The sequence below is a fragment of the Mustela lutreola genome, chromosome 3 (assembly GCF_030435805.1).
Source record: "Mustela lutreola isolate mMusLut2 chromosome 3, mMusLut2.pri, whole genome shotgun sequence".
In the NCBI taxonomy this organism is placed as follows: domain Eukaryota; kingdom Metazoa; phylum Chordata; class Mammalia; order Carnivora; family Mustelidae; genus Mustela; species Mustela lutreola.
In genome coordinates this window covers 85,215,403-85,242,353 of record NC_081292.1, presented here as the reverse complement: position 1 = coordinate 85,242,353, position 26,951 = coordinate 85,215,403, and the positions used below count along the sequence as shown (strand labels likewise).

The 26,951-nt window shown below is 38.8% G+C and overlaps 1 protein-coding gene across 3 annotated transcripts in view; it reads left to right on the top strand.

The window, feature by feature from the left end:
* The first annotated feature begins 18,496 nt into the window (after nt 1-18,496).
* The window catches only part of UBE2V2 (ubiquitin conjugating enzyme E2 V2), a 61,840-nt gene continuing 53,385 nt past the window's right edge, over nt 18,497-26,951 (top strand). The window contains exon 1 of one of the 3 annotated variants that reach the window (XM_059166485.1): nt 18,497-18,571. In XM_059166485.1, the coding sequence (XP_059022468.1) occupies nt 18,556-18,571 (16 nt within the window). In that variant the 5' untranslated portion in view covers nt 18,497-18,555. Of the gene's footprint in view, nt 18,572-18,939; nt 18,961-22,441; nt 22,466-26,951 lie in introns of those variants that run through there. The other 2 variants (XM_059166487.1, XM_059166486.1) reach the window with 2 other exon arrangements.

Genomic DNA, 26,951 nt, shown 5'->3' with positions numbered 1-26,951 from the left:
AAGAATATATAGACAAACACATTACTTTTCCACACTTGCTCCCCAGTGTTCTTCCTACAAGGCAAACAGCTTAACAGAATGTTTGAGAATAGAGAGGAAATAAAATTTTGTGGAAGAGAGCATTTGAAAAGAATAGAATGGAGAAGGGGCAAGATGACAGAGAAGTAGGAGACCCTGTTTCAACCCTTAAAGTGAACTAATTATCTACCAGAACACTCTGAACACCCATGAAATCAGCCTGAGATGTAAGATTATACACTTCTGGATATCTATGGAGGCAGAAGACATCAGTGGAGAGGTGAAGCATGCTGGGAACAATTAGACTGATATCAGAGGATAAACAGAAGGGGCAGGGAGCCACCAGAAATGACCCATTAGAAAATAATACCCCAATATGAAAGTGCCCTGTGATTGGGGACCAGCATTAACTTGGAGTCTGGTTAAAAGCACTCAAAAAGAGCCAAGGATCTTAAGAAGCAACTGGTAGAATCGGGTGGTCACAGTGATGGGCCTAAGCCATGGACCCAAGCCATGGACCCAGGATGGCCATGGCCAGCGACTACCTATGCCAGAGAGAGTATGGAAGAATGCCCTGGGGTTGAGCGGCTTGCATCACGGCTTGGCTGGGCATATTCTGCCCCCACATGAGCAAGTCTGGTGACAGCACCAGTCTACGGTCCCTAGAACTTTTGCGCACTGGGTGATTGGAGTCTGACCCAGTCCCCACAAACTCCATGTGGGTGCTATTTGGTGGTCTCTAGGATCAGTCGAGGGCCTGGACTCTCCCAGTTGCTGCCTAAAGGAACTCAGTTGATCTCTTGTGGGGGCAACCAGAGTTCTGGACCCCAGACAGCATTCTCCGCAAAGGCAGCCACTGGAAGCAAGCTCCCTGGACCAGTATCACTCACAGTTTTAGTAGCATAGGGGTGCAAAGACAAGCAGGCGCTTCGGGCAACCCCTGAGAAAGTGATTGGGACGTGCTCTGCCTGTGGGAGGTCACATGGCTCAGCAGTTTGCAGAAGGGGAGTCTGTGGGTTCTGAACCATCCAAAGTGGGGCAGACTGAGGCTACTGTCTGAGGCAGAGGTCTGGGGGCAGTTTGCTTTCCACTAAACCTCCAAAAAGCCACAAAAAGCTGCCAAAGAAAGAAAAACCTCCAGAGAACAAAAGCCTGAAAAACCGGTTTCCACAGAGTCCAGCCCCTTAATAGGGAGCAGGAGGACTCAGCCAAAGCAAGACTGACTGAAAAACAACAAGGCAGGTCTCTACCCCAGAAAGCCAGCCAAAAGAACAAGAGGACAGGGGCGCCTGGTTGGCTCAGTGGTTAAGCCGCTGCCTTTGGCTCAGGTCATGATCTCAGGGTCCTGGGATCAAGTCCTGCATCGGGCTCTCTGCTCAGCAGGGAGCCTGCTTCCCTCTCTCTCTCTGCCTGCCTCTCTGCCTACTTGTGATTTCTCTCTGTCAAATAAATAAATAAAATCCTTAAAAAAAAAAGAACAAGAGGACAACCACCACAGTGTCCCCATAAAACTGTAAAACTCCAATATCAGGGGAAAACAATATATGAAGCTCCAGGTATTGCCCTAAAACCTGTACATTTCATAGATACAACTTTTATTTTTATTTTTATTATTTATTTACTTATTTATTTTTTAAAGATTTTATGTATTTATTGACAGACAGAGATCACAAGTAGAGAAAGGCAGGCAGAGAGAAAGGAAGGGAAGCAGGCTCCCCGCTGAGCAGAGAGCCCAATGCGGGGCTTGATCCCAGGACCCTGGGATCATGACCTGAGCTGAAGGCAGAGGCTTTAACCCACTGAGCCACCCAGGTGCCCCCAACTTTTATTTTTAATTCATTCTCACTATTCTTGTTCTTTTTAATTTTTTAAACCTACTTAACCATTACAACTAGAGGTTTTATAAACATATTCCATAATAACCTTTTAACTTGAACTTTTTTCATACATACACCTGTGTTTTTCTTCCTTTTTTCTATTTTTTGGTATACATATAGATATAAGCTTCAAGTAATCCTCTTTTCCTAATCAATACTACCCCTATATATAAACTAGTTTCACTCTCTCTTTATCTCTTGAAATTTGAGTCCTTTAACAAAGATATCGAGGTAAACCCAGGAAGAATCAAAATAACCTTCCTCGTCCACATAGAGGATTTATAACCACCCTCCCATCTTTTTCGTCTGTCAATGTTTCTGTGTATTTGTTTTTGTTCTAGTATTATATAAATCTTATCCTTCAGGTTCATTTTGGTTGGTTCTTTTTTTTTTTCCTTGTCATTTACTTTTGTCGGCCTTTTTGTTTGTCCTTTTTTGGTTGTATACATTATAAATCTGACCTTTGGGGCTCATTATGGCTGGGTCCTCTTTTTTTTTTTCTGTCTCTCTCTTTCCTTCTCTCCTTTTTTCTTTTTTCTTTATTTTTGGTGGTGACTTCAGGTTGCTCAGAAGTGTTCCAGGGTGGAACCTGGATCCACCTTGCCTGGATCGTGGTTGATATATTCAGCTACACATCCCCTCAACCACCTCTCACAAAATGACTAGGAGGAGAAACACCCAACAGAGGAAAAATTCAGAGACTGTGCCCTCTTCATCAGAATTATTGGATATGGACATAAACAGTATGTCAGAAAGGGAATTCTGGATAACAATTATCCAGAAAATGGCTAGGTTGGAGAAAACCATTAGTGACAACAAGTAATCCATTAGGGCAGAAATGAAAGCTGCCCAGGAAGAAGTTTAAAGTGCTATCAATGAGATCCAGTGTAATCTAAATACTCTAACAGCTAAGGCAACCATAGCAGAAGACAGAACTAGTGATCTAGAGGAAAAACTGATAGAGAAAAAGGATCAGGAGGAGACCTGGAAGAAACAGCTTAGAAACCATGAAAACAGAATTAGGGAAATAAATGATGCATGAAATGTTCCAACATCAGAATTATTGGGATCCTTGATGGGGAGGAGAAAGAAAGAAGACTAGAAGATATAGTTGAACAAATTCACCATGAAAAATTTCCCAATCTTCGGAATGGAATCAGCGTTCATGTCCTAGAGGTAGAAGGAACACCCCCCAAGATCAAGGAATCTAGAAAGACCTTGAGGCACTTTTTAAGACTGATGAATCATAATATTAGATGAGAACTTTTGAGAGCAGCTAGAGGGAAGAGATTCCTTACATGCACAGGAAGGTCCATCAAAATAACTTCAGACCTGTCCACAGAAACCTGGCAAGCCAGAAATGGCTGGCAAGACATATTCAGGGCATTCAATGAAATGAGCATGCAGCCAAGAATACTTTATCCAGCAAAGCTGAAATTCAAAATGCATGGAGAGATAAAGAGCTACCAAGACTCACAAGGTTTAAAAGAGTATGTGACCACCAAGCCGGCACTATAAGAAATATTAAGGGGTGTTCTATAAGAGAAGAACCCAAGAGTGTCATAGAACAGAAATTTACAGAGACAATTTATAGAAACCAGGACCTAGCAGGCAACATGATGTCAATAAAAACATATCTTTCAATAATCACTCTCAACGTGAATGGCCTAAATGCTCCCATAAAATGGCACAAAGTTGCAGATTAAATTAAATGACAGACCCATCCATATGTTGTGTACAAGAGACCCTTTCAAACATAAAGATACATCCAGACTGAAAGTGAAGGGATGGAGAACCGTCTTTTTAAATTTATTTATTTATTTATTTATTTATTTGTCAGAGAGAGAGAGAGCACAAGCAGGTGGAGCAGCAGAGGGGGAGCCTGATGCAGGACTGGATCCCGAGCTAAAGGCAGATGCTTAACCAACTCAGTCACCCAGGTGTCCTAATGGAGAACATTCTTTCATGCCAATGGGCCTCAAAAGAAAGCTGGCGTAGCAATTCTCATATCAGATAAGTTATATTTTAAGCTGAAGACTGTAGTCAGAGATACGGAAGAACACTACATCATTCTTAAAGGGCCTATCCACCAAAAAGATCTAACAATTGTAAATATTTATGCCCCCAATACAGGAGCAGCCAACTTCATAAGACAACTGTTAGTCAAGACAAAGAGTCATATTGATATGAATAAATTAATAGTAGGGGATCTTAACACTTCACTCTCAGTAATAGATCATCCAAGCAAAAAAAAAATCAATAAAGAAACAAGAGTGCTAAATGACATATTGGACCAGGTAGACCTCATAGATAGATACAAAACATTCCACCCTAAAACAATAGAATACTCATTCTTCTCAAGCGCACATGGAACTTTCTCCATAACAGACCACATACTGGGTCACAAATCAGGGCTCAACCAATACCAAAAGATTGAGACTATTCCCTGCATATTCTCAGAACACAATGCTTTGAACCTGGAACTAAACCACAAGGAAAAGTTTAGACAGAATTCAAACACTCGGAAGCTATAGACCACCCTGCGTTAGAATGTTTGGATCAACCAGGAAATCAAAGAACAACTTAAAAAATTTATGGAAACCAATGAGAATGAAGGCAGTTCTATCCAAAACCAGTGGGATGGCAAAGGCAGTCCTAAGGGGGGAATCTTTAGCCATCCAAGCCTTCCTCAAAAAAATTGAAAAATCAAGAATATACCAGCTCTCTTTACACCTTAAAGAACTGGAGAATCAACAATGAATTAAGCCAATCCCACACACAAGAAGGGAAATAATCAAGATTAGAGCAGAGATCAATGAGATAGAAACTAGAGATACAGTAGAACACATCAATGAAACTAGAAGCTAGTTTTTTGAAAGAATCAATAAGATTGATAAAACTTTGGCCTTACTAATCCAAAAGAAAAGAGAGAGAACCCAAATTAATAAAATTATGAATGAAAGGGGAGCAATCACAACACCAAAGAAATAGAAAGAACCATCAGAAATTATTATCAACAGTTTTATGCCAATAAGTTAAGCAACCTAGACAAAATGGATGCATTCCTGGAAATCTATAAACTTCCAAAACTGAATCAGGAAGCAATTGAAAATCTGAATAGACCAATGTCCACTAACGAGATTGAAGCAGTGATTAAAAAAAACAAGAACCCAGGACCTGCCATATTCCTTGGAGAATTCTACCAAACATTCAAAGAAGGAATAATACATATTCTCCTGAAGCTGTTTCAAACAATAGAAAACAGAAGGAAAACTTCCAGACTCTTTCTATGAAGCCAGCATTACCCTGATCCCCAAACTAGCCAAAGGCCCCACCAAAAAGGAGAATTTCAGACCAATATCCCTGATGAATATGGATGCTAAGATTCTCAACAAGATCGTAGCTAATAGGATCCAACACTATGGATCCTAAATGATTATCCACCATGACCAGGTGGGATTTGTCAGAGGGTTGCAAGGGTGGTTCAACATTCTCAAATCAATTAATGTGATAGAACAAATCAATAAGAGAGGATGCAATTGATGCAATTGATGCAAAAAAGCATTTGACAAGATACAGCATCCATTCCTGATTAAAACTCTTCAAAGTATAGGGACAGAGGGAACATTCCTCAACTTCATAAAATCTATCTATAAAAAAAAACCATAGAATATCATGCTCAATGAGGAAAAACTGACAGCCTTCCCGTTGAGATCAGGCACACGACAAGGATGTCCTCTCTCACCACTGTTGTTCAACATAGTACTAGAAGTCCTAGCAACAGCAATCAGACAACAAAAAGAAATAAAAGGTATTCAATATCGCCCTCGACCCACAAGGATGACAAGAAGCCCCAGTTCAGATGTGTCTTCTCTCTCTTTATTTCCACAAGTCTACACACTTATATACGTTTACATGACCAATCAGCGAGCAGGGTACAGGAGGGAGTGAATCAGGCTGTGCACTTAAACGAACAACTTCGCTAGCAACCAATGCTGTTTACTTCCTCTTTGGGCGTTCCACTTAGTCTCACGAGGCAATCCTAACCTGGCAACTAGCCAGGTGCCATCTTTTAATGGCAGAGGCCGCCCTGGCCAGGGGCCTACCTCCGACAATTCAAATTGGCAAAGAAGAAATCAAACTCTCTCTCTTTGCAGATGTCGTGATACTTTATTTGGAAAACCCAAAGACTCCACCCCCAAATTTCTAGAACTCATACAGCAATTCAGTAATGTAGCAGGATACAAAATCAATGTACAGAAATCAGTGGCTTTCTTATACACTAACAATGAAAATACAGAAAGGGAAATTAGAGAATCGATTCCATTTACTATAGCACCAAGAACCATGAGATACCTGGGAATCAACCTAACCAAAGAGGTAAAGGATCTACTCAAGGAACTACAGAATACTCATAAAAGAAACTGAAGAAGACACAAAAAGATGGAAAAGCATTCCATGCTCATGGATCAAAGAATAAACATTGTTAAAATGTTTGTACCATGCAGAGCAATCTATACTTTCAATGCCATCCCAATCAAAATTCCACCAGCAATTGTTCAAGGAGCTGGAACAAACAATCCTAAAATTTGTATGGAAGCAGAAGAGAACCCGAATTGCTAAGGAAATGTTGAACAAGAAAAACAAAGCTGGGGGCATCCCATTCCCTGAGTTCAAGCTTTACTACAAAGCTGTGATCACCAAGACAGCATGGTACTGGCACAAAAACAGACACATAGACCAGTGGAATAGAGTAGAGAGCCCAGATATGGATCCTCAACTCTATGGGCAAATAATCCTCAACAAAACAGGAGAAAATATACAGTGGAAAAAAACAGTCCCTTCAATAAATGGTGCTGGGAAAACAGGAGAGCTATGTGTAGAAGAATGAAACTCGACCTTTCCCTTATACCATATACAATGATAAACTTGAAATGGATAAAAGACCTCAATGTGAGGCAGGAATCTATCAAAATCCTAGAGGAGAACCTAGGTAGTGACCTCTTCGACATTGGCCACAGCAACTTCTTTCAAGATATGTCTCCAGGGACGCCTGGGTGGCTCAGTTGGTTGGACAACTGCTTTCGGCTCAGGTCATGATCCCGGAGTCCCGGGATCGAGTCCCGCATCGGGCTCCCAGCTCCACGGGGAGTCTGCTTTTCCCTCTGACCTTCTCCTCGCTCATGCTCTCTCTCACTGTCTCTCTCTCAAATAAATAAATAAAATCTTTAAAAAAAAAAAAAAAGATATGTCTCCAAAGGGAAAGGAACAAAAGTGAAAATGAACTTTTGGGGCTTCATCAAGATCAAAAGCTTCTGCACAGCAAAGGAAACAGTCAACAAAACAAGGAGTCTATGACAGAATGGGAGAAGATATTCGCAAATGACAGTACAGACAAAAGGCTGATATCCAAGATCTATAAAGAACTCCTCAAACTCAACACTCAAAAAACAGATAATCACCTCGAAAAATGGGCAGAAGTAGTGAACAGACACTTCCCCAATGAAGACATACAAATGGCTAACAGACACATGAAAAAAGGTTCATCATCATTAGCCATCAGGAAGATTCAAATCAAAACCACATTGAGATAATACCTTACATCAGTTATAATGGCCAAAATTGACAGGACAGGAAACAACAAGTGTTGGAGAGGCTGTGGGGAAAGGGGAACCCTCTTAAACTGTTGGTGGGAATGCAAGTTGGTGCAGCCACTTTGGAAAACAGTGTGGAGATTCCTTAAGAAAGTAAAAATAGAGCTACCCATGACCCTGCGATTGCACTCCTGGGTATTTACCACAAAGATACAGATGTAGTGAAAAGAAGGGCCATCTGTACCCTAATGTTCATAGCAGCAATGGCCACTATCAGCAAACTGTGGAAAGAACCAAGATACCCTTCAATGGATGAATGGATAAAGAAGATACAGTCCATGTATACGATGGAGAATTGTGCCTCCATCAGGAAAGATGAATACCTAAATTTTGTATCAACATGGATGTGATTGGACAAGATTATGCTGAGTGAAATAAGTCAAACAGAGAGAGTCAATTATCATATGGTTTCACTTACTTGTGGAACATAAGGAATAACACAGAGGACATTGGTAGCAGTGAGTTGGGGGAAATCGCAGGGGGAGACAAACCATGAGAGACTGTGGACTCTGAGAAACAAACTGAGGGATTTGGAGGGGAGGAACGTGGGTTGTTGGGTGAGCCTCATGGTGGGTATAATGGAGTGCATGTATTGCATGGAGCACTGGGTGTGGTGTGTAAACAATGAATTTTGGAACACTTAAAAAAATAAAATTTTTAAAATTGTGCGAAACAAAACAAAACAAAAAAATAAAGAAAAAAATAGAATGCAAACTTTGGAACATGAAGTTATTGCCAAGATTTCTTGTCTAATTAGGTTCTGAAAACCTAATCCTTGCATCACTAGACTTGATGAGGCTTCCAGGCTTGACTGGATGGATTTCTGAGTAATGGGAGACAAATGGAAAAAGTCTTGCATACCAGCAAGCTCAGACATTGGAATCAAGAAGTAGTGATTGGGCTCTAGCACTGCTGGACAATCTGAGAAGACACCTTAACTTCTCAGAATCTCACTTTCTCCCTCCTTAAAATTTTTACTTTCTGCTTGTTCTGGGATCTGAAGGAAATAGTAGTTGTCAAGAATTGCATATCTAATTTGCTATAATGTATCACTGTGAATGTTTGCACAAAATAATTCTCAGTCTAAATACTTTCAGACATGTGAAATGATTTATATATAAGGTTATTGTGTATTGCTTATAATTCTACAAAATAGAAACAACCCAAATACACATTAGTAGGAAATTATTAAATAAATTATATATATCCATACAAGGGAATACTATAAAAAATGAGATAGCCTCTCAATGTACTTATATGGAAAGATCTCTAAGAAATATTGCTAAGAAGAAAAAGCCAGGTCTAAAATAGTGTATTTAGTTATCCTTCTTGTGTATAAAAAACATCAGGGAAGAGTAAAAATCCATATTCTAATTCTCCAGAATGCATAAAAAAACTCTGGAAGACTATATAAAAACAGTTATTTGGGGAGTTGATGGGGCAGATAGTACATAGATGGAAGTAAGACTTTTTCCTATAGTTTCTTATAGTTCATTTATGAACACTGGGATTGTATTACCCATTCAAAAACAAAGGAAATAATTTAACTGGATATACGATATGATATACACTAAGCTTTTCTTTGGTGATATAGTTAGTCTTGCCATTACTGAGTCATTTTATTAATACATAAGTTGACTTTTAAATGCAGCCAAACTTACAAAAAGGCTTCAAGGATCTAGATATATTGATGGTGACAAATACCTATGTGAAATTTTGGAATACCATTTCTTGTACTTCTGACACACCGAAAGATCTTTCTTACAGTACTACCTTTGCAACATCATATTGCAAAGTAATGTCATGTTGCAGTGTTCTTCGTATATGGTTATTATGCTGTTGGAGATGACTCCAACTTCCATCAAAGATCACTAAAGATCTACCATAGAGCTGAAAACACCAAGGCATGAGCAACACTAACATGCTTTGTCTTTTGACAAGTGGCTGTGGCTATATAAAAAGTATTGTTACCTTTTTTTAAACAAAAAACCATATTTATTTTTTTATTTATTTAAGAGAGAGTGAGAGAGGAGGGGTCCAAGAAGATGGAGAGAAAATTCTCAAGCAGAATCCCCACTGTGCATGGAACACAAGGCAGGATTTGATCCCAGGACCTTGAGATGAAATTAAGAGTCACTTTACTGAGCGAGCCACCCAGGTGCCCCAAGTATTATTACATTTTTTACATAGTCTATGAGTGTTCAAACACCAATTCTGACACCAACTGTGTGTCAGATTCCAACACTAACTACCCAGAGTTAATACAGACCTCACAAGTTTAAGGACAAAATCTTGAATAAAACAACTTACATTCTAATATTCTGGAAGTTTTAAAAAATTTTCCCCTGATGTGGGACTTGAACCCAGGACCCTGGGATCTTTACCTGAGCTGAAGGCAGATGCTTAACCAACTGCACCTTCCAGTTGTCCCTACTCATATCAATCTTATACACAGTTTGTCAGATTTGTACCTAAGAATTTAATTTTTAGGATGCTTATGTAAACAGTATTTACTTGACCATTGCAGATATTTAGGAAAGTGATTGACTTCTGTACATTAATCTTTTATCCTGCAACCTTGCTAGTGTCAGATTTTTTTTTGTTGTTGTTAATTTTTTTTCAGATTTTCTACATAGATAATCATGTCATTGGCAAACAGTTTCTTTCTTGCTTCTCCGGTGAAATGTTGAAGAGGAGTGATGAAGAAGGGATCTTCATCCTGTTCTTGATCTTAGTGGAAAATCTTATAGTTGGTTGTCAACTTTTTTTTAAATAGATATTCTTTATCAGATCAAGGAATTTTTTTTTCTATTCCTATTTTACTTGGGGTTTTAATCATGAATTGTTGAATTTTATTAAATATTTTTTTCTGCATCTATTGGTATGATCATATGCTTTTCTTTTTAATCTGTTTGTGTGATTGATTACATTAAATAACTTTTGAATGTTGAAATAGTTTTGGGTCCCTGGGCTAAATCCCACGTGGTTGCTGTAATTATACACACTTACATATATACAGTTGGATTTTATTTGCCAATATTTTGTTGAGGATTTTTGCATTCATGTTAAAGAGACACTGGTTTATAGTTTTGTTCTCTTGTAATGTCTTTGTCTGGTTTTGTTACTAGTGTGACGTTGAACATAATGAAGTAAACAGTATTCCTTCTGAAAGAGATTATAGAGAATTGGTGTAATTCCTTTTTTAAATGTTTGATAGAACTTATTATTGAACCCATCTGGGCCTGGTGCTTTCTGTTTTAGAATACAGATATAGACCTATTTATACCATTTCTTCTTCTGTGAGTTTTGGTAGATTGTGTCTTTCAAGGAATTGGTCCATTTTATCTAGGTTGTTGAATTTGTGGCACAGAGTAGCTCATAGTGTTTTTCATTTTGTTTTGTTTTGAGAGAGAGAGAGAGAGAGAGAAATTTTTTTTTTTTTTGAGAAGGTAGACTTCTAATAACTGCTTTTATCACCAGGTTAAGTCATGCAGTTACAAAGTAGTTAGAAATATCTGAAAGAAAATTGTTGTTTAGACAAACCATAAGAGACTCTTAATCTCACAAAACAAACCAAGGGTTGCTGGGGGAAGGAGGGTGGAGAGGGGGTGGTGGGGTTATGGACATTGGGGAAGGTATGTGCTATGGTGAGTGCTGTGAGGTGTGTAAACCTGGCAATTCACAGACCTGTACCCCTGGGGCTAATAATACATTGTAAGTTAATTTAAAAAAAGTTAAAATAAATAATATTTTTGTTTAAAAAAAATAAGCAAAAAAAAAATCCCATTCTTACATAAATAAGAGAAAGAATCTTATGCAGGTTCCACATCCAGAGTCTCATGACTCTGAGATTATGACCTGAACTGAAATCAAGAGTCAAATGCTTAACTGACTGAGCCACCCAGACGCCCCATAGTATGTATGTATGTATGTATTTGTGTATATTTATATACATAAATATATTCTGGATTTTTTTTTTAAGATTTTATTTATTTATTTGACAGACAGAGATCACAAGTAGGCAGAGAGGCAGGCAGAGAGAGAGGGGGAAGCAGGCTCCCTGCTGAGAAGAGAGCCCAATGTGGGGCTTGATCCCAGGACCCTGGGATCATGACCTGAGCTGAAGGCAGAGGATTTTATCCACTGAGCCACCAACGTGCACCTACATATATATTTTTTTATTGTACATTTAATGTACATAGGATTTGTAGTAATGTCCCATCTTTCGCTTCCAATTTAGTAATTTGCATTCTCTCTCTCTTTTTTATTAATTAGTCTGTCTAGAGGCTTATTAATTTTACTGATCTTTTCAAAGAACACAGTTTTTGGTTTTGTTGATTTTGTCTATTGATTTCTTATTTTCGGTTTCATTGGTTTCTACTCTAATTTTTATTGTTTCTTTCCTTCTGCTTTCTTTTCTTTTCTTTTTTTTTTTTTTTAAAGATTTTATTTAACAGAGAGAGAGAGATCACAAGTAGGCAGAGAGGCAGGCAGAGAGAGAGGGGGAGCAGGCTCCTGCTGAGCAGAGAGCCTGATGCGGGGCTTGATCCTAGGACCCTGAGATCATGACCTGAGCTGAAGGCAGAGGCTTTAACCCACTGAGCCACCCAGGCACCCCACCTTCTCTTTCTTTGGATTTAATTTGCTCTTCTTTTTCTAGCTTCCTAAGATGGGAACTTAGAGGGCTGACTTTAGTTCTTTTCCTCCTTTCTAATACATGAATTCAATGCTACACATTTCTCCCTAAGCACCGCTTTTACTGTATCCCAGAAATTTTGATACATTGTGTTTTCATGTTCATTTATTTAAAAATATAAATTTCTCTTGAGATTATTTCTTTGATCTGTGTTATTTGGAAGTGTGTTATTCAATCTCCACATATTTTGGGAATCAGTGGAGACTTTTGAGCAGAGGAATAATTTAATTTGATTTGTGCTTTAAAATGATCACTCTGGATAACATGGTAAGAATGAGCTATTTGTCAGATATATTTAGAAGATAGGGCCAGCAGAACTTCCAGATGGATTGAATGCATGATGTGAGAGAAGGAGAAATGAAGGACCATTTTTGGAGGCAAAGTGTATAGACACCATGAGTCTAGATGTGGTCACTAAGTGCCTATGGAGAGAGAAAAAACTTCCAAGGACTGATAGCTAGCCCTCAGTGTTCTGATTCTTAAGAGAAAAAGAGAAATCAGAAAAGGAGCCTTGGAAGGAATAGCCAGTGATGTAGGAGGAAGACAAGAAGCATTAACCATGTCTTTTTATTTTGTTTTTTCATGCTTTGATATCCTTTGGCCTTCCTGGCCCTTGAGGGATGGCCCTCTTCAAGGTTGCTTAATTCCTAAAAATGGTAAATAACTCTCCTGGGATTGTGCCTTTCAAAAGCAAGCCAAACAATAGAGTTTATATCCCCATCACCTCCTTTATTAGATTTTTCACATTCTGGGTCACTATTCCCTGCCTTAAACACTCCAGAGTAAGATAACAAACTAAGGACATTCCCTATGTTCCACAGCCCAGTGAAATTACTTAAATTTATCAGTTCTAAGCCTGCTTATCTTGTTTTGTCCATTCTCTCTTGTGGAATCCACAATAAAGATTCTTGCCTACATTTCTTTGTTACCCCCTCTGTCTCCTGACTGATTGGTGCTTCCCCATATGGTCCAACATGATATACCATGCCTACTTCTGTTTTTTAACTTTTTATTTAAGTTCAATTTAATTAACATATACTATATTATTAGTTTCAGGGATAGAATTCAGTGTTTCATCGGTTGCCTACAACACCCGTTCTCATTACTTCAAGAGCCCTCCTTAATGTCCATCACCCAGTTACCTCATCCCCCCCACCTCTCTTCCAGAAACTTCTGTTTGTTTCCTATAGTTAAGAGTCTCTTACGGTTTGTCTCCCTGTTTTTTTGTTTTTTGTTTTTTTAAGATTTTATTTATTTGAGAGAGAGAGAGAGCAAGAGCAAGGTGGAAAGTCAGAGGGAGCGGGAGAAGCAGACTCCTCACTGAGCAGAGTGTCTGATGTGTGACTTAATGAATAAATGAATATGAATAATTTTTTTTTGAAATTTAATGAATAAATAAAATTTTTTTGAGTAAAATCTTTTAAAAATTCCACATAGGAGTGAAATCATATAGTATTTGACTTTCTCTGACTTCCTTATTTCTTTTTTTAAAAAAAAGATTTTATGTCTTTGAGAGAGAGAGAGAGGACATGAACAGTGGGAAGGGGCAGAAGCAGGCTCCCTGCCAAGCAGGGAACCCAATGCAGGGCTCAATCCCAGGATCCTGGATTATGACCTGAGCCAAAGGCAGATACTTAACTGATGGAGCTATCCAGGTGCCTCCCTGACTTATTTCACTTAGCATGATAACTTCTAGTTCCGTCCAGGTTGTTACAAATTGTGAGATTTGATGACTGAGTACTATTCCATTATATACCATAGCTTCTTTATCCATTGATCTGTTGATGGACTTCTGGGCCCTTTACATAGTTCAGCTATTGTGGACATTGCTGTTATATGCAGTGGGGTGTATGTGCCCTTTTAAATCACTATGTTTGTATCTTTTGGATAAATGCCTAAGAGCAATTGCTGGGTTGTAGGGCAGCTCTACTTTTTTAACTTTTTGAGGAACCTCCAAACTGTTTTCCAGAGTGGCTGCACCAGTTTGCATTCCCACCAATAGTGTAAGAGGGTTTCCTTTTGTCCACATCCTTGCCAACATCTATTGTTTCCTGAGTTATTAATTTTAGCCATTCTGAGCAGTGTGAGGTCATATCTTGATTTGTGTTTTCCTGATGCCAAGTGATGTGGACCAATTTTTTCATGTGTCTATTGGCCATTTGTATGTCTTCTTTGGAGAAATGTCTAGTCATGTCTTCTGCCCATTTCTTGACTGAAAATGGGGAAAAACTGAGAACTTTTCCCCTAAGGTCAGGACCACAGCAGAGATGTTCATGCCTACTTTTTCTAGGGAACTGTGAGTATAACAAATTTCTTTCTTCATGATAGTCACTTCTCTATGTGTCTTACCATATCTGATTAAAATGAACCCCAGTTACCCTTAAAATACCAGGAAAGTGTGGTGAGTTTGAAGTCAAGTGAAGACATTGTTCTCAGATAACATAATGGTCAATTATGCTACCATCTGCTTGCAGATCAAGTAGGATGAGCACTGGGAATTAACCATCAGATTCCATTATTGGGCAGCATTTCAATATTGGAAGACTTTTAAGCAGGGAAAAATATAACAATAGTGGAGAAAGGTAAACTTTGGAGTAAAGACTTTAAAAGACTGAAATTTGTTCCAAACAAGAGGAAAAAAAGCACCCAGCTACATAAAAGGGCAACACAGAAGAGGCAGCATTACAATTCTGAGAAGACCATGCCTGCGTGGCTCAGGTGGTTAAGCATCTGCCTTCAGCTCAGGTCATGATCCCGGGGTCCTGGGATCGAGCCCACGTTGGGTTCCCTGCTCAGCAGGAAGCCTGCTTCTCCATCTGCCTCTGCTTGCTTGTGCTCTCTCTCTGTCCAATGAATAAATAAAATCTTTAAAAATAAAAAATAAGGGCGCCTGGGTGGCTCAGTTGGTTAAGCGACTGCCTTCGGCTCAGGTCATGATCCCAGGGTCCTGGGATGGAGTCCCATATCAGGCTCCCTGCTCCTTGGAGAGTCTGCTTCTCCCTCTGACTTTCTCCCCTCTCATGCTCTTTCTCACTGTCTCGCTCTCAAATAAATAAATAAAATCTTAATAAATAAATAAATAAAAATATAAAATGAAAATAAAAATAAAATTCTTTTTCTTTTAAAAATTTTAAAAGGTTTTTATTTATTTATTTGATAGACAGAGATTACAAGTAGGCAGCGAGGCAGGCAGAGAGAGAGGAGGAAGCAGGTTCCCTGCTGAGCAGAGAGCCCAATGCAGGGCTCGATCCCAGATTCAGATCCTAAGACCATGACCTGAGCCGAAGGCAGAAACTTTAACCCACTGAGCCACCCAGGTGCCCCAATAAAATAAAATTCTGAGAAGACAGAAATATTCTCAGAATGAATAATGAGGTTTTGTAAGTGTATATGTACATAATAGTGTTTTAATTACAGGTACTGAGCTTCCCATTTGTGATAAAATCTATGACTGCATTGATTTTTGAGGCTTTACAATTTCCTGAGTCAACAAGTTAACTGGCTTGTTAGCCAGTTAAAAAGTCAGATGTGGACAGAACTTGTCTGCAATTATCACCATCTTGGTAGCTTAAACAACTTCCATTTATGTTTTTTTTTTTTTATTTTTTTTTTTAAAGATTTTATTTATTTGACAGAGAAAGATCACAAGTAGGCAGAGAGGCAGGCAGAGAGAGAGAGAGAGGAGGAAGCAGGCTCCCTGCTGAGCAGAGAGCCCGATGCGGGACTCGATCCCAGGACCCCGAGATCATGACCTGAGCCGAAGGCAGCGGCTTAACCCACTGAGCCACCCAGGTGCCCCTCCATTTATGTTTTGACAGCATCTGTGAGTCAGGAGTCCGGGGCATGGGTCAACTGGGTTCTCTGCAGGGCTTTAATCTATATGTCAGTTCAGGATCTGTGGTCTCCTTTTAAGGCTTGACGGGGGAGAGAGCTGCTTGTAGGCTCATGTGTTTATTAGCAGCATTAAGATTAAAGCATTTCTTGAGAAAATGTCTACAGTTGGTAAAGTAGAATTGAATTTGGTCAATGTTTTGCTAGTTAATTTTGATTCTGTTGTGGGGAGGATAGGATTTAATCTATTAAATGCCATTATCCATCAGTCTAACCTAATACAATGGTAGGTATATGTCAGCAGAAGTTCATCAACATCCAAACATAAGTGGACATTCGTAAAAAATGTATGATAATGGTTACTCAAACAATGTTTGCAAGAATAGTTAACAAAGAATAACAGTAAGCAGGGAGAATGTATTAGTTTCTTACTGCTTCATAACAAATTATCCCCAAACTTAGTGGCTTAAAACAGCCAACATATCATCTCATTTATTTTATTTTCTGTGGGTCAGGAATCTGGGCATGCCTTACCTGGGTCCTAGCAGCACGGCAATTAGGTGTTGGGCAGAACTGCAGTGTCATCTTCAGACTTAACTAGGGCAGGATATGCTTTCAAGCTCAAACAGCAGTGCTTGTTGACAGGATTCAGTTCTTCATGGCTATTGAACTGAGGGCCTTACTTCCACGGCTGTTGGCCAGAAGCGGGTATCAGTTCCTTGCAAGCTGGGCTTCACTCTGGGGTAGCTCTCCATATGGCAGTTGGTGATCCTTGGGGGAAGCGAGAGAGCAAGAGAGAGTGTTATAGATGGAATCTAATCTTTCTAAAACATAATCTCAAAAGTGATATCCCAGCACTGTTGTCTTACTTTATTCACTGAAAGCTAGTTAGTAAACTCAGCCCCCATAAAAGGCAAGGGAATTATAAAAACAAGGGCATGGACACCAAGAGGGTATCACTGGGAGCCATCTTAGAGGTTTGCCTACTACAGAGAGTGAAACAAACATTAAAAGAATGCTGAGTAGCGTCACTTGATGTTATGAGACAGAGCTGGGACTGACGAGAAAGAAAAAGCAACTGGTGCTGCACATTCAGAAATTAAGAATAGAGCCTTTCTTTTCCCAAAACTTCAGACAGAGGTTAAGAGATGGGGTAGGGGTGCCTTGGTGGCTTAATCAGTTAAACGGCTGCCTTCTGCTGGGGTCATGATATCAGGGTCCTGGGATTGAGCCCCACATCAGGGTCCCTGCTCAGCGCTGCTTCTTCCTCTCCCTCTGCCACTCCCCTTGCTTGTGCTCTCTCATTCTCTGTCAAATAACTCTTAAAAAAAGAGAGAAAGAAAGAAAGAAAGAAAGAAAAAAAGAACGAATGAAAGACTTCAGACTCTGAGTACTACTACAGCAGCATCAGCATTTACTACCAGGCCCAGCATTGTAAGGGCAACCAGAAATGAAGTGAGAATTGACTTGGGATTCAGAATTTTATCTGAACACTAGCTCTGTTGCAACTATTGGTAGATTCACGCTCTTAGCAAAGTAATTTAAGCTCTTTGGGGTTTATTTTCATTTCTTATAAAATGGGGATGGTAGTATCAAATATTACTAATTGTATTTGCAAGGATGGTATTGAGAGCCATGACAGTTCCATAATATTAATGGTAATGTTTCTACTGTGTTGCTATAGTGAAAAATAAGGATGTAAAATCTTTGCTTTTTGAACATACTTCCTAATTACTTACAAATTTTATATTAGATGTTTCTGAAAGAGCTTTCCTACTTAGACATAGATTTTAGTGTTTCACTATCATGCATACCTCAAAAGCAAAATATGAATGCAATAAATTCATTTAATTCTAAAGAGGTTTTCTGCATTTTCTAACTTCTCTGAATCATTTTTCAACACAAAATTGTCAATGCCCTATTTTGCTATGACTTCTAACAATATACTTCTCTTAATTCAATATATAAAAATATTTCCATATTTAATCACTACAAAACATTCTTAATGAGATTTCTTTATGTGTATTGTTGAACAGATTAAGGTTGTGCAAACCTGCGCTGTCTCCCTTACAGCACATCCTCAGGCACGAGTTCATAATACACGAGATTGCCATACTGCATACGCCTCTTCTAAAAATTAAAAAAAAAAAAATTAAATTCCCCTCCCTTCCATTGCACATGCATTTTAAAAATATTCTCTCTTTTTGTTCTACATTATGATAACTGACTCAAAAGATGTCCCAATAAACTTTTTCTTTTAATTTTTACTTTGAATCAGGAGAGGAATCTTAAAAGGCCACCCACACAGCCCTGAGCTCCAGCATACCCTTGGGCTAAGTGACCTGAAAGAAGGCCTCCGAGGGCGGAGCCCACTTGACGCACTCCGGGAAGCGGAGGACGAGGGGCGGGGCAGCGCGCTCCCGGAAGTGGCGCTGACGTCGCTGTGCGTGCAGGCGGCTGCGTCGGGCTGCAGGAGAAGATGGCGGTCTCCACAGGTCTGTTCCCGGGTTGGGCTGCCTGCATTCCCACTCCAGCCCGGCTTTGCCCCTCTGCCTGCTTCTGGCGGCCGAGTCCTGACTTTATGGGAGAATCCGGAGTGCGCCTTCTCGGACACCTGGCTCCCAGTGGAACGAAGCCCGGGAGCGGGGAGGGTCCAGGCGAGCAGGGCGCCGGCGCTGAGGGCCCGGGGCGGCCGTCGGGGGCGGCGGGTCGTGCTTGCGCGTCGGCCGCGCGCCCGCGGGCTGGGGGCGGGGTGGCTCCGGCGCGGGCGCACTAGCTGGGTCTGGCTGGTGCGGGTCCGATTGCGGAGCGGAAGACGGTGTGGGAGGGAGGAGAGGAGGCCCACGGTGGGCGGTGTCAAACTCAGGCACGGAAGGGTTTCGGGGTAAGGGGCATCCTGGGTAGTGTGGGGATTACGTTCTCTTGGACTTGCCTTTAAAGGGGTGGAGGAGAAGAGCACGAAGAAGACTGTTGCTCTTTGTAATAGAGGAAAAATGATGACTATTCTTACCTGACTGAATTCGTGTTGTCTTTTTATTCATTTAAATACAAAACTAGTGCAAGTAAAAGCATGGAGCAAGGAAAAGCTAATTGAAGTGGTGTTTTAGATAGGCTGTTAAGCTGTTCTCTTGTACGGTGTACAGTGCTTGGTTTCCAGTGAGCACAGACTTTGAAATTAAATATTAACGCTGAAATTTTCAAAGCATGACCATTTTAAAAAATGTTAAAAATGAAAATGTTAAGTTTGACTACTTAAACATACGCTTTTGCTCTTTCATTTTTCTTAGTCATTATTGAAACCAGGTTATAGAACAGTGTGATTTAGTTTTTTACGCCGTCATTGCATAATAGAACGAATTTTTAAACCTATATTGTGCTAAAGAATGGTTGCATTGTATGTTACTGTAACTTGTAATACCTCAGAATACATTCAACATACATTTTAATGAATGTGTCTTTTAAGGCTCATCTTTATTTACAGATGTCATAGGTGATGGGATCCTTAACAGTTTTAGCGTTGGGAAAATACTTGAGGTCAGAGCGAACTAGTAAAGGATTATTTAAAAAATGAGATTTTACTGTTAAAACTGTTCGAAATCCAGTGCGCTTGTGAATGGGTCATATCTTTTTAAGCATTGTGCTTAGTACCTATGGGTTCTTGAAAATTTAATAATAAAATGGTGCATTTTAATTTGATAGTTTTCACTTTGCGGATTGCATTGTTTATTTAAACATGATTTTTTCCCCCTAACATTATACCTATAAGAAAGTGTGGAGATATTTTGGAAAGACCAAATATTAGATGACATTAATGGCAGATATTTTTTGTTAACCACTTTTAGGTTTTTTTAAGTCACTTTTAGACATTTTATAATATAAATTATAAAGATGTTGCTGATTATTGGCACATTTCCTTATACATCGAATGCCTATGTTTTCTAGTTTATACTTCAGCATCACAATGTTACATTTTCACTGTTCTTAGATTTATGAAATTTGAAGACTTAGCATAATTAATAAGGATGTAATTTAGGCATTTGGGTTTTCTTAAACCACTGAAATTCATTTTGAAACTATTGCTAAAAACTTGCCCTGGTAAATTTCACTATTCTATTCATTTTATGTGCCTTACAGTATTGACAGTATTGACTTGAGAGGGATAGGAGTGCAGCTTTGGGCTTTTCTTTTCTTTCTTTCTTTTTTTTTTTTTTTTTTTTTTAAGATTTTATTTATTTACTTGACAGAGATCACAAGTAGGCAGAGAGGCAGGCAGAGAGAGAGAGAGAAAGGAGGAAGCAGGCTCCCCGCTGAGCAAAGAGCCCAATGCGGGACTTGATCGAAGACCCTGAGATCATGACCTGAGCCGAAGGCAGAGGCTTTAACCCACTGAGCCACCCAGGCATCCCTGGGCTTTTTAAATTAAACTTCCTGTTAGCTATATTTTTGTATTTGCTTCTTGGTGGCATGAAAGGGAAATAGTCAGTATATATTTGTGAAATAAATGTGATGTAACTGGAAATTTAAAGTGAGATGAGCTAGATGGATGTAATAATGTACATGTTTGGGGGTGCCTGGCTGGCTCAGTCTGAGCATGGAACTCTTGATTTCGTAGTCTTGGGTTCAAGTCCCATTTTGGGTGTAGAGATTACTAAAAAAAAGAAATAAATAAACTTTGAAAAAAGAGAATCATTTAGAAATGTACATAGACAAAATAATCTTGGATAAAATTAGTTATTTGGTAGGCCAAAAAGAAGAGACACCTGACAAATACTTTTTGATCTTTTCTAAGGCAGTATATTTTAATGTGCGTTATCTAAGTCATATACTTTTACCCTTCCTCTTATTAGAAGAAAATTGGGGAGAAAAAATTCTGATTAGAATGGGAACTATTGGTTCTCTTGCTTTGCAGATGAGAAGACTGAGGCCTAAAGAAATACAAGATTATACATAGTGATAGACTTGAGATTATAATTTGGGGTTTTTTGTTCTCAGTCTAATGTTCTTTCTGTTATGAGGAACTGTGAATTTGTGAATTTCCCTCAAATTTGTGAATATTCCTCAAACCATGAATCTTACTTCCTTTTATGCTTAAGAGTGACTTCCACACTTTTCATTCTAGCAGAATCTTTGTTTCAGACTGTTAAGATTCTTATGAATGGAAATGGGGCTATGGTGGAGACCCACTGCCTGGGTTCCCCTTTTCCAAGAGGCATAGTTACTTCTGGGGTTCAAGAGGATTTCATAGGACATAGCTTAAGAAAAACTACTTCAAGGAATAGTAATTTATTAGTACATTTAGTATCTTTGATTAAAAAACTTAATTATATCCTAGCACTAAGAAAAGATAGATAAAAAAATTTGTGCAAAAAAAATACTCCAAAAAATTTTTTGGGGGGGCACCTGGGTGGCTCATTTGGTTAAGCAACTGTCTTTGGCTCAGGTCATGATCCTGGAGTCCCAGGATCTAGTCCTGCATGGGGTTCCCTGTTCAGCAGGGAGTCTGCTTCTCCCTCTGACCCTCCCTCCTGTAATGTTCTCTCTTCTCTCTTATTCTCTCAAATAAATAAAATCTTAAATTTTTTTTTTTTAATTTTAGAATAGTTCTAGTTTTTTTTTTTTTTTAAAGATTTTATTTATTTATTTGACAGAGAGAGAGATCACAACAGAGAGAGAGGGGGGAAAGCAAGCTCCCTGCTGAGCAGAGAGCCCAGATACAGGGCTTAATCCCAGGACCCAGAGATAATGACCTGAGCCAAAGGCAGAGGCTTTAAAGCACTGAGCCCCCCAGGTGCCCTAGAATTGTTGTAGTTTTACAGGGAAGTTGTGAAGATAGTACATAGAAGATTGTACATTAGAGTAACTAATGTACATTTTCTGTCTCAGGATCCCATCTAGGATACATTGTAACATGAAACATTTAAAAATTTCTTATCACTTAAGTTACAGTAGTGTTACACTGTTGTAGTCTGAATGCTGATGATTGTAAAATATCTTTAATGAGAGGTTCAGGAAAAAATGGAGTCTTTTTTTCTTTGATAGTGGGTCTGTGTAAGCCATATGGTTGAAAAACAAAACCAAAATAAAACTTAATTGCCCTTTTCAGAAGTGGGCAGCATTGTGTTATACAGGAACGAGAACTAGATTAGTATTGTTTTAATTTCCTTCCTCGCCCCTGATAGATTACTGAGGCATAATAGGCATGCCACTGAGTCTCTTAAGCCTTGCTTTCCCCATCCTTTCTATGAAAAGGTTGGACAACATGATTTTCCCCATCTTTAAGATGAAGACATATGGGCAGAATCTGGGGATTGGAACAGAAGAGATCTGCATATGTAAATTACAACCTACAATCTGGGAACTAAACAATGGAACCGAATTGTAGTAGTCTAGTAAGTGCATTTTTCTCTTGAGACTTATACTAACTGGCCTGATATTTTTCTTTGTCCATTAAGAACCTGCATACTCTTGATACATGCTTGCTCTTGACAATATGATTAAATGATACAACCTTATTATACAGGCAGACATCCCTTTGCATAGTACTACAGAATGGTAAAAATGACCATTCAAACTGAAACTGTTCAAAGCACTTTTTTTTTTTCTTTTTAAGATTTTGTTTGCTTGTTTAGTTTTTTGAGACAGAGACTGAGAGAGCATGAGTTGGCAGGGGGCTTTGGGAGAGGAAGAGGGACAAACAGACTCCCTGCTGAGCACAGAACCTGATGAGGCTTGATCCCAATACCTTGAGATCATGACCTGAGCCAAAGTAAGATGCTTAACTGACCAAGCCACCCAGGTGCCCCCAAAACAATTTTATTAAGTAAGAAAAATTATTATTCTGTGACTTTTGAAAATGTTTGTTCAGACATTAAAAACTCTTCCTGTGGTTACAAGTATATAGGAAAATGAAAAAAAAAATTACAAAGCTAATATTTGTTTAGTACTCTAAACATGAAACATCAAGAATTAGAGTGTTTTATTTTTTTAAAAATACTTGTTAGGAGTAGTTTGAATAGTACTTCTGTTTTCTAATATAATGTGGGGCAAGCATCTTTTCAGTGCTTTGATGAATTGTCCTACTTCTAAGGTGGAATCATTTTCAGTATTTTATCCTTTGTGCTTTTTATGTTAGGAAGTAATCTGTGACTTTGTTGATTGTGAAGTGTTTTACTTCCTCTGGAACATTGTCATCCTTTTCTTAAATTACTTCTCTCATATACATCCATAAGCTCTCATTCACAAAGTTTATATGGCTGTTCATCTACAGTCTGTCTACAGTCTACACTTTATGGTCGAGTATTTCTTCTCAACTATTTTCATCTGATTCACATTTCACTTCAGTGTTACCAGTTTTTGTTCTTGCTGCTCTTTCAGTTTTCATTTCTTTGTTGTACTTTGATCTTTGTTGGCTAATTTCCTTTTTTGGCCGTTTTTATAGAGTGTCTCATGGGTTTGGGTGCCTGGGTGGCTCAGTGGGTTAAGTGTCTGTCTTCTGCTCAGGTCATGATCTCAGGGTCCGAGGATTGAGCCCTGCATCTGGTTCCCTGCTTGGTGGGGACTCTGCTTCTCTTCTGGTGCCCCCCTGCAACTTGTGCTGTCTCTTCTCATACTGTCTCTCTCTCTCAAGTAAATAAAGTCTTTAAAAAAATGAGAATGTCACATGAGTTTACCCCTGGCAGACAGGGAGGCAACACTATTATAAGCATTGCTGTCTATATGTAACTAACAGATGTGCAGTCTGTGCACCAACAGATTTTGAAAGATGTGAAGTGATTGGCCTCTGGTTAGGATGCTCCTCTATTATTTACATAGTGATTTGTGGACTAGGGAGCTAGCAGCAAAGTTTGTACTTAATGCAGTCACCCACAGGAGACTGCTAACTGAAGCTTTACCCATGTTGTTGGGGAACTGGTGTGTTACTTAAATGATGCTAACTGAAGGTCATGCAAATGGAAACTATGGAGAGCAAAGATTATCCTTAGTGGAGACATTTACTTGACAATTATATAGGGAGCTGCTTGACACAAAACTTCGAAGTGGATATATGAGGCTTGTAGACTAGAATAAATGGAATAAAATTCAGTGTTCAAAAGAATGTTTCAAATGTAATTGACTTTATTAAAGAGTAAGTCTTTGAGGTAACATTATTACCTTCAAATAATATTTGATAATTATAAATATATATGAAAATATATGGTATAACAATGTATTTTATATATAATATATAAAGTATATAAAAAAATAAAAATTTGAAGGAACTTCAGGAGTGGTGTTTGTGAGTGACTTAACTCTTATTTACAAAGTCTCGCTGATTTTTGTAAGAGCACATGTTATATTTAGTTTGAGTTAGAGCTCAGCACAGTTTCAGACCACAGGAGAGAAATCCTTAAGGCCTACTTTACATATGTTTTTTTGAAATAGTAGTTCTAATGGAAAGGATGTTATGGATTTTCTAGACTCTGGGCCAAGTTCATTTTACAGATAAGCAGTGTTAATCTAGATATGAAATGACTTTTACAAAATTATTTAGCTAGATGTTGAGTCCAGAGCTAGTTTCTTGCTTTCAAGTTCTTTGATACTACTACTTTATTACACTATATTCTATAAACTTTTTGTTTGCTTTTATTTTGTAGAAACTTAACTGTGATTTCCTAAATAAATGCCATTAAGGATCAAGACAAGACACTTCGATGAGTGCAATAGCGTTATAAGTAATTAAAACTAAGGTGTAAATGATTATGTTGAAAGAATAACAAAAAAATTAAGACAGTTGATATTAATAGCTAAATCTTGTTAACATTTACACATTTTGTGTGTGTGTGTGCACACGCGCGCATGACTGCTCGGATTTGGTATTGCAGGCAAATACGCAGTAATTGTTTTCCTTGATGATTCTTATAATACCTGGCATTTTTCTCTTGAGCTTATTTTGGGGATGGGATGGGAGGGGAGGTTATTGGGAGTGCTAGGACGTTTACAGATACTCATCTCTATCAGAATTAGGAAGCATAACCTGATGAATTGAGATATACACACACATACATATATACATATATACACACACACACACATATATATATTTCACTTAGTATAATACCCTCTAGTTCTGTCCACATCCATTTGCATGGATGTGGATATATATACATACATATACATATGTGTGTGTATGTATGTATGTATACACACACCCACACACCCTGCATCTTCTTTGTCGATTCATCTGTTGATGGACATCTAGGCTCTTTCTATAGTTTGGCTATTGTGGGCATTGCTGCTATAAACATTCAGGTGCACGTGCCTTTCAGATCAATACATTTGTATCTTTAGGGTGAATACCCAGTAGTGCAGTTGCTGGGTTGTAGGGTAGCTCTATTTTCAACTTTTTGAGGAACCTCCATACTGTTTTCCAGAGTGGCTGCACCAGTTTGCATTCCCACCAACAGTGTAAGAGGGTTCCCCTTTCTTCACATCCTCACCAACATCTGTTGTTTCCTGACTTGTTAATTTTAGCCATTCTCACAGGTGTGAAGTGGTATCTCACTGTGGTTTTGATTTGTTTTCCCTGATGCCGAGTGATGTTGGGCACTTTTTCATGTGTTGGCCATTTGGATGTCTTCTCTGCAGAGGTGTCTGGTTATGCCTTCTGCCCATTTCTTGTTTGGATTCTTCATTCTTTGGGTGTTGAGTTGGATAAATTCTTTAGAGATTTTGGATACTAACCCTTTATCTGATAGGTCATTTGCAGATATCTTCTCCTATTCTGTCTGTTTTCTTTTGGTTTTGCTGACTCTTTACTTTGCTGTGCAAAAGCTTTTTATCTTGATGAAGTCCCAGTAGTTCATTTTTGCCCTTGCTTCCCTTGCCTTCGGCAGTGTTTCTAGGAAGAAGTTGCTGTGGCCCAGATCAAAGATGTTGCTGCCTGTGTTCCCCTCTAGGATTTTGATGGATTACTGTCCCACATTTAGGTCTTTTCATTCATTTGGAGTGTTTTTATGTGTGGTATAAGGAAATGGCCCAGTTTCATTTTTCTGCATGTGACGATCCGATTTTCTCAACAGCATTTGTTGAAGGTATTGTTTTCTTTTCACTAGTTGACCATGGAGTTGAGGGTTTGTTCTGTTCCATTGATCTATGTGTACCATATTGTCTTGATGATTACAGCTTTGTAATAGAGCTTGAAGTCCAGAATTGTGATGCCACAAATTTTGGTTTTCTTTTTCAGCATTCCTCTGGCTACTCAGGGTCTTTTCTGGTTCCATACAAGTTTTAGGATTTTTTGGTTCCATTTCATTGAAAAGAGTTGATGGTATTTTGATGGGGATTGCATTAAATATGTAGGTTGCTCTAGGTAGCACAGACATTTTCACAGTATTTGTTCTTCCAATCTATGAGCATGAATGCTTTTCTATTTCTTTGTCTTATTCAGTATTTGAATTTGAGTATTCCATAGTTTTTTGAGTACAGATTCTTCACCTCTTTGGTTAGATTTATTCCTAGGTATTTTATGGTTTTGGGTGCAGTTGTAAATGGGATTGACTCCTTAATTTCTCTGTCTTGTTGTTGTGTATAGAAATGCAGCTGATTTTTGTGCATTGATATTTTTTGTATCCTGACACTACTGAGTTCCTGTATGAGTTCTGGCAGTTTTCGGGTGGAGTGCTTTGGGTTTCCTCATAAAATATCATATCATCTGCCAAGAATGAGTTTGACTTTTATGGTGATTTGGATGCCCTTTGATTCTTTTTGTTGTCTGATTGCTGAGGCTAGGACTTCCAGTACTATGTTAAATAGCATGATGATAGTGGACAGCCCTGCTGTGTTCTAGACCTTAGGGGAAAGCTCTGTTTTTCTCCATTGAGAATGACAATTTGCTGT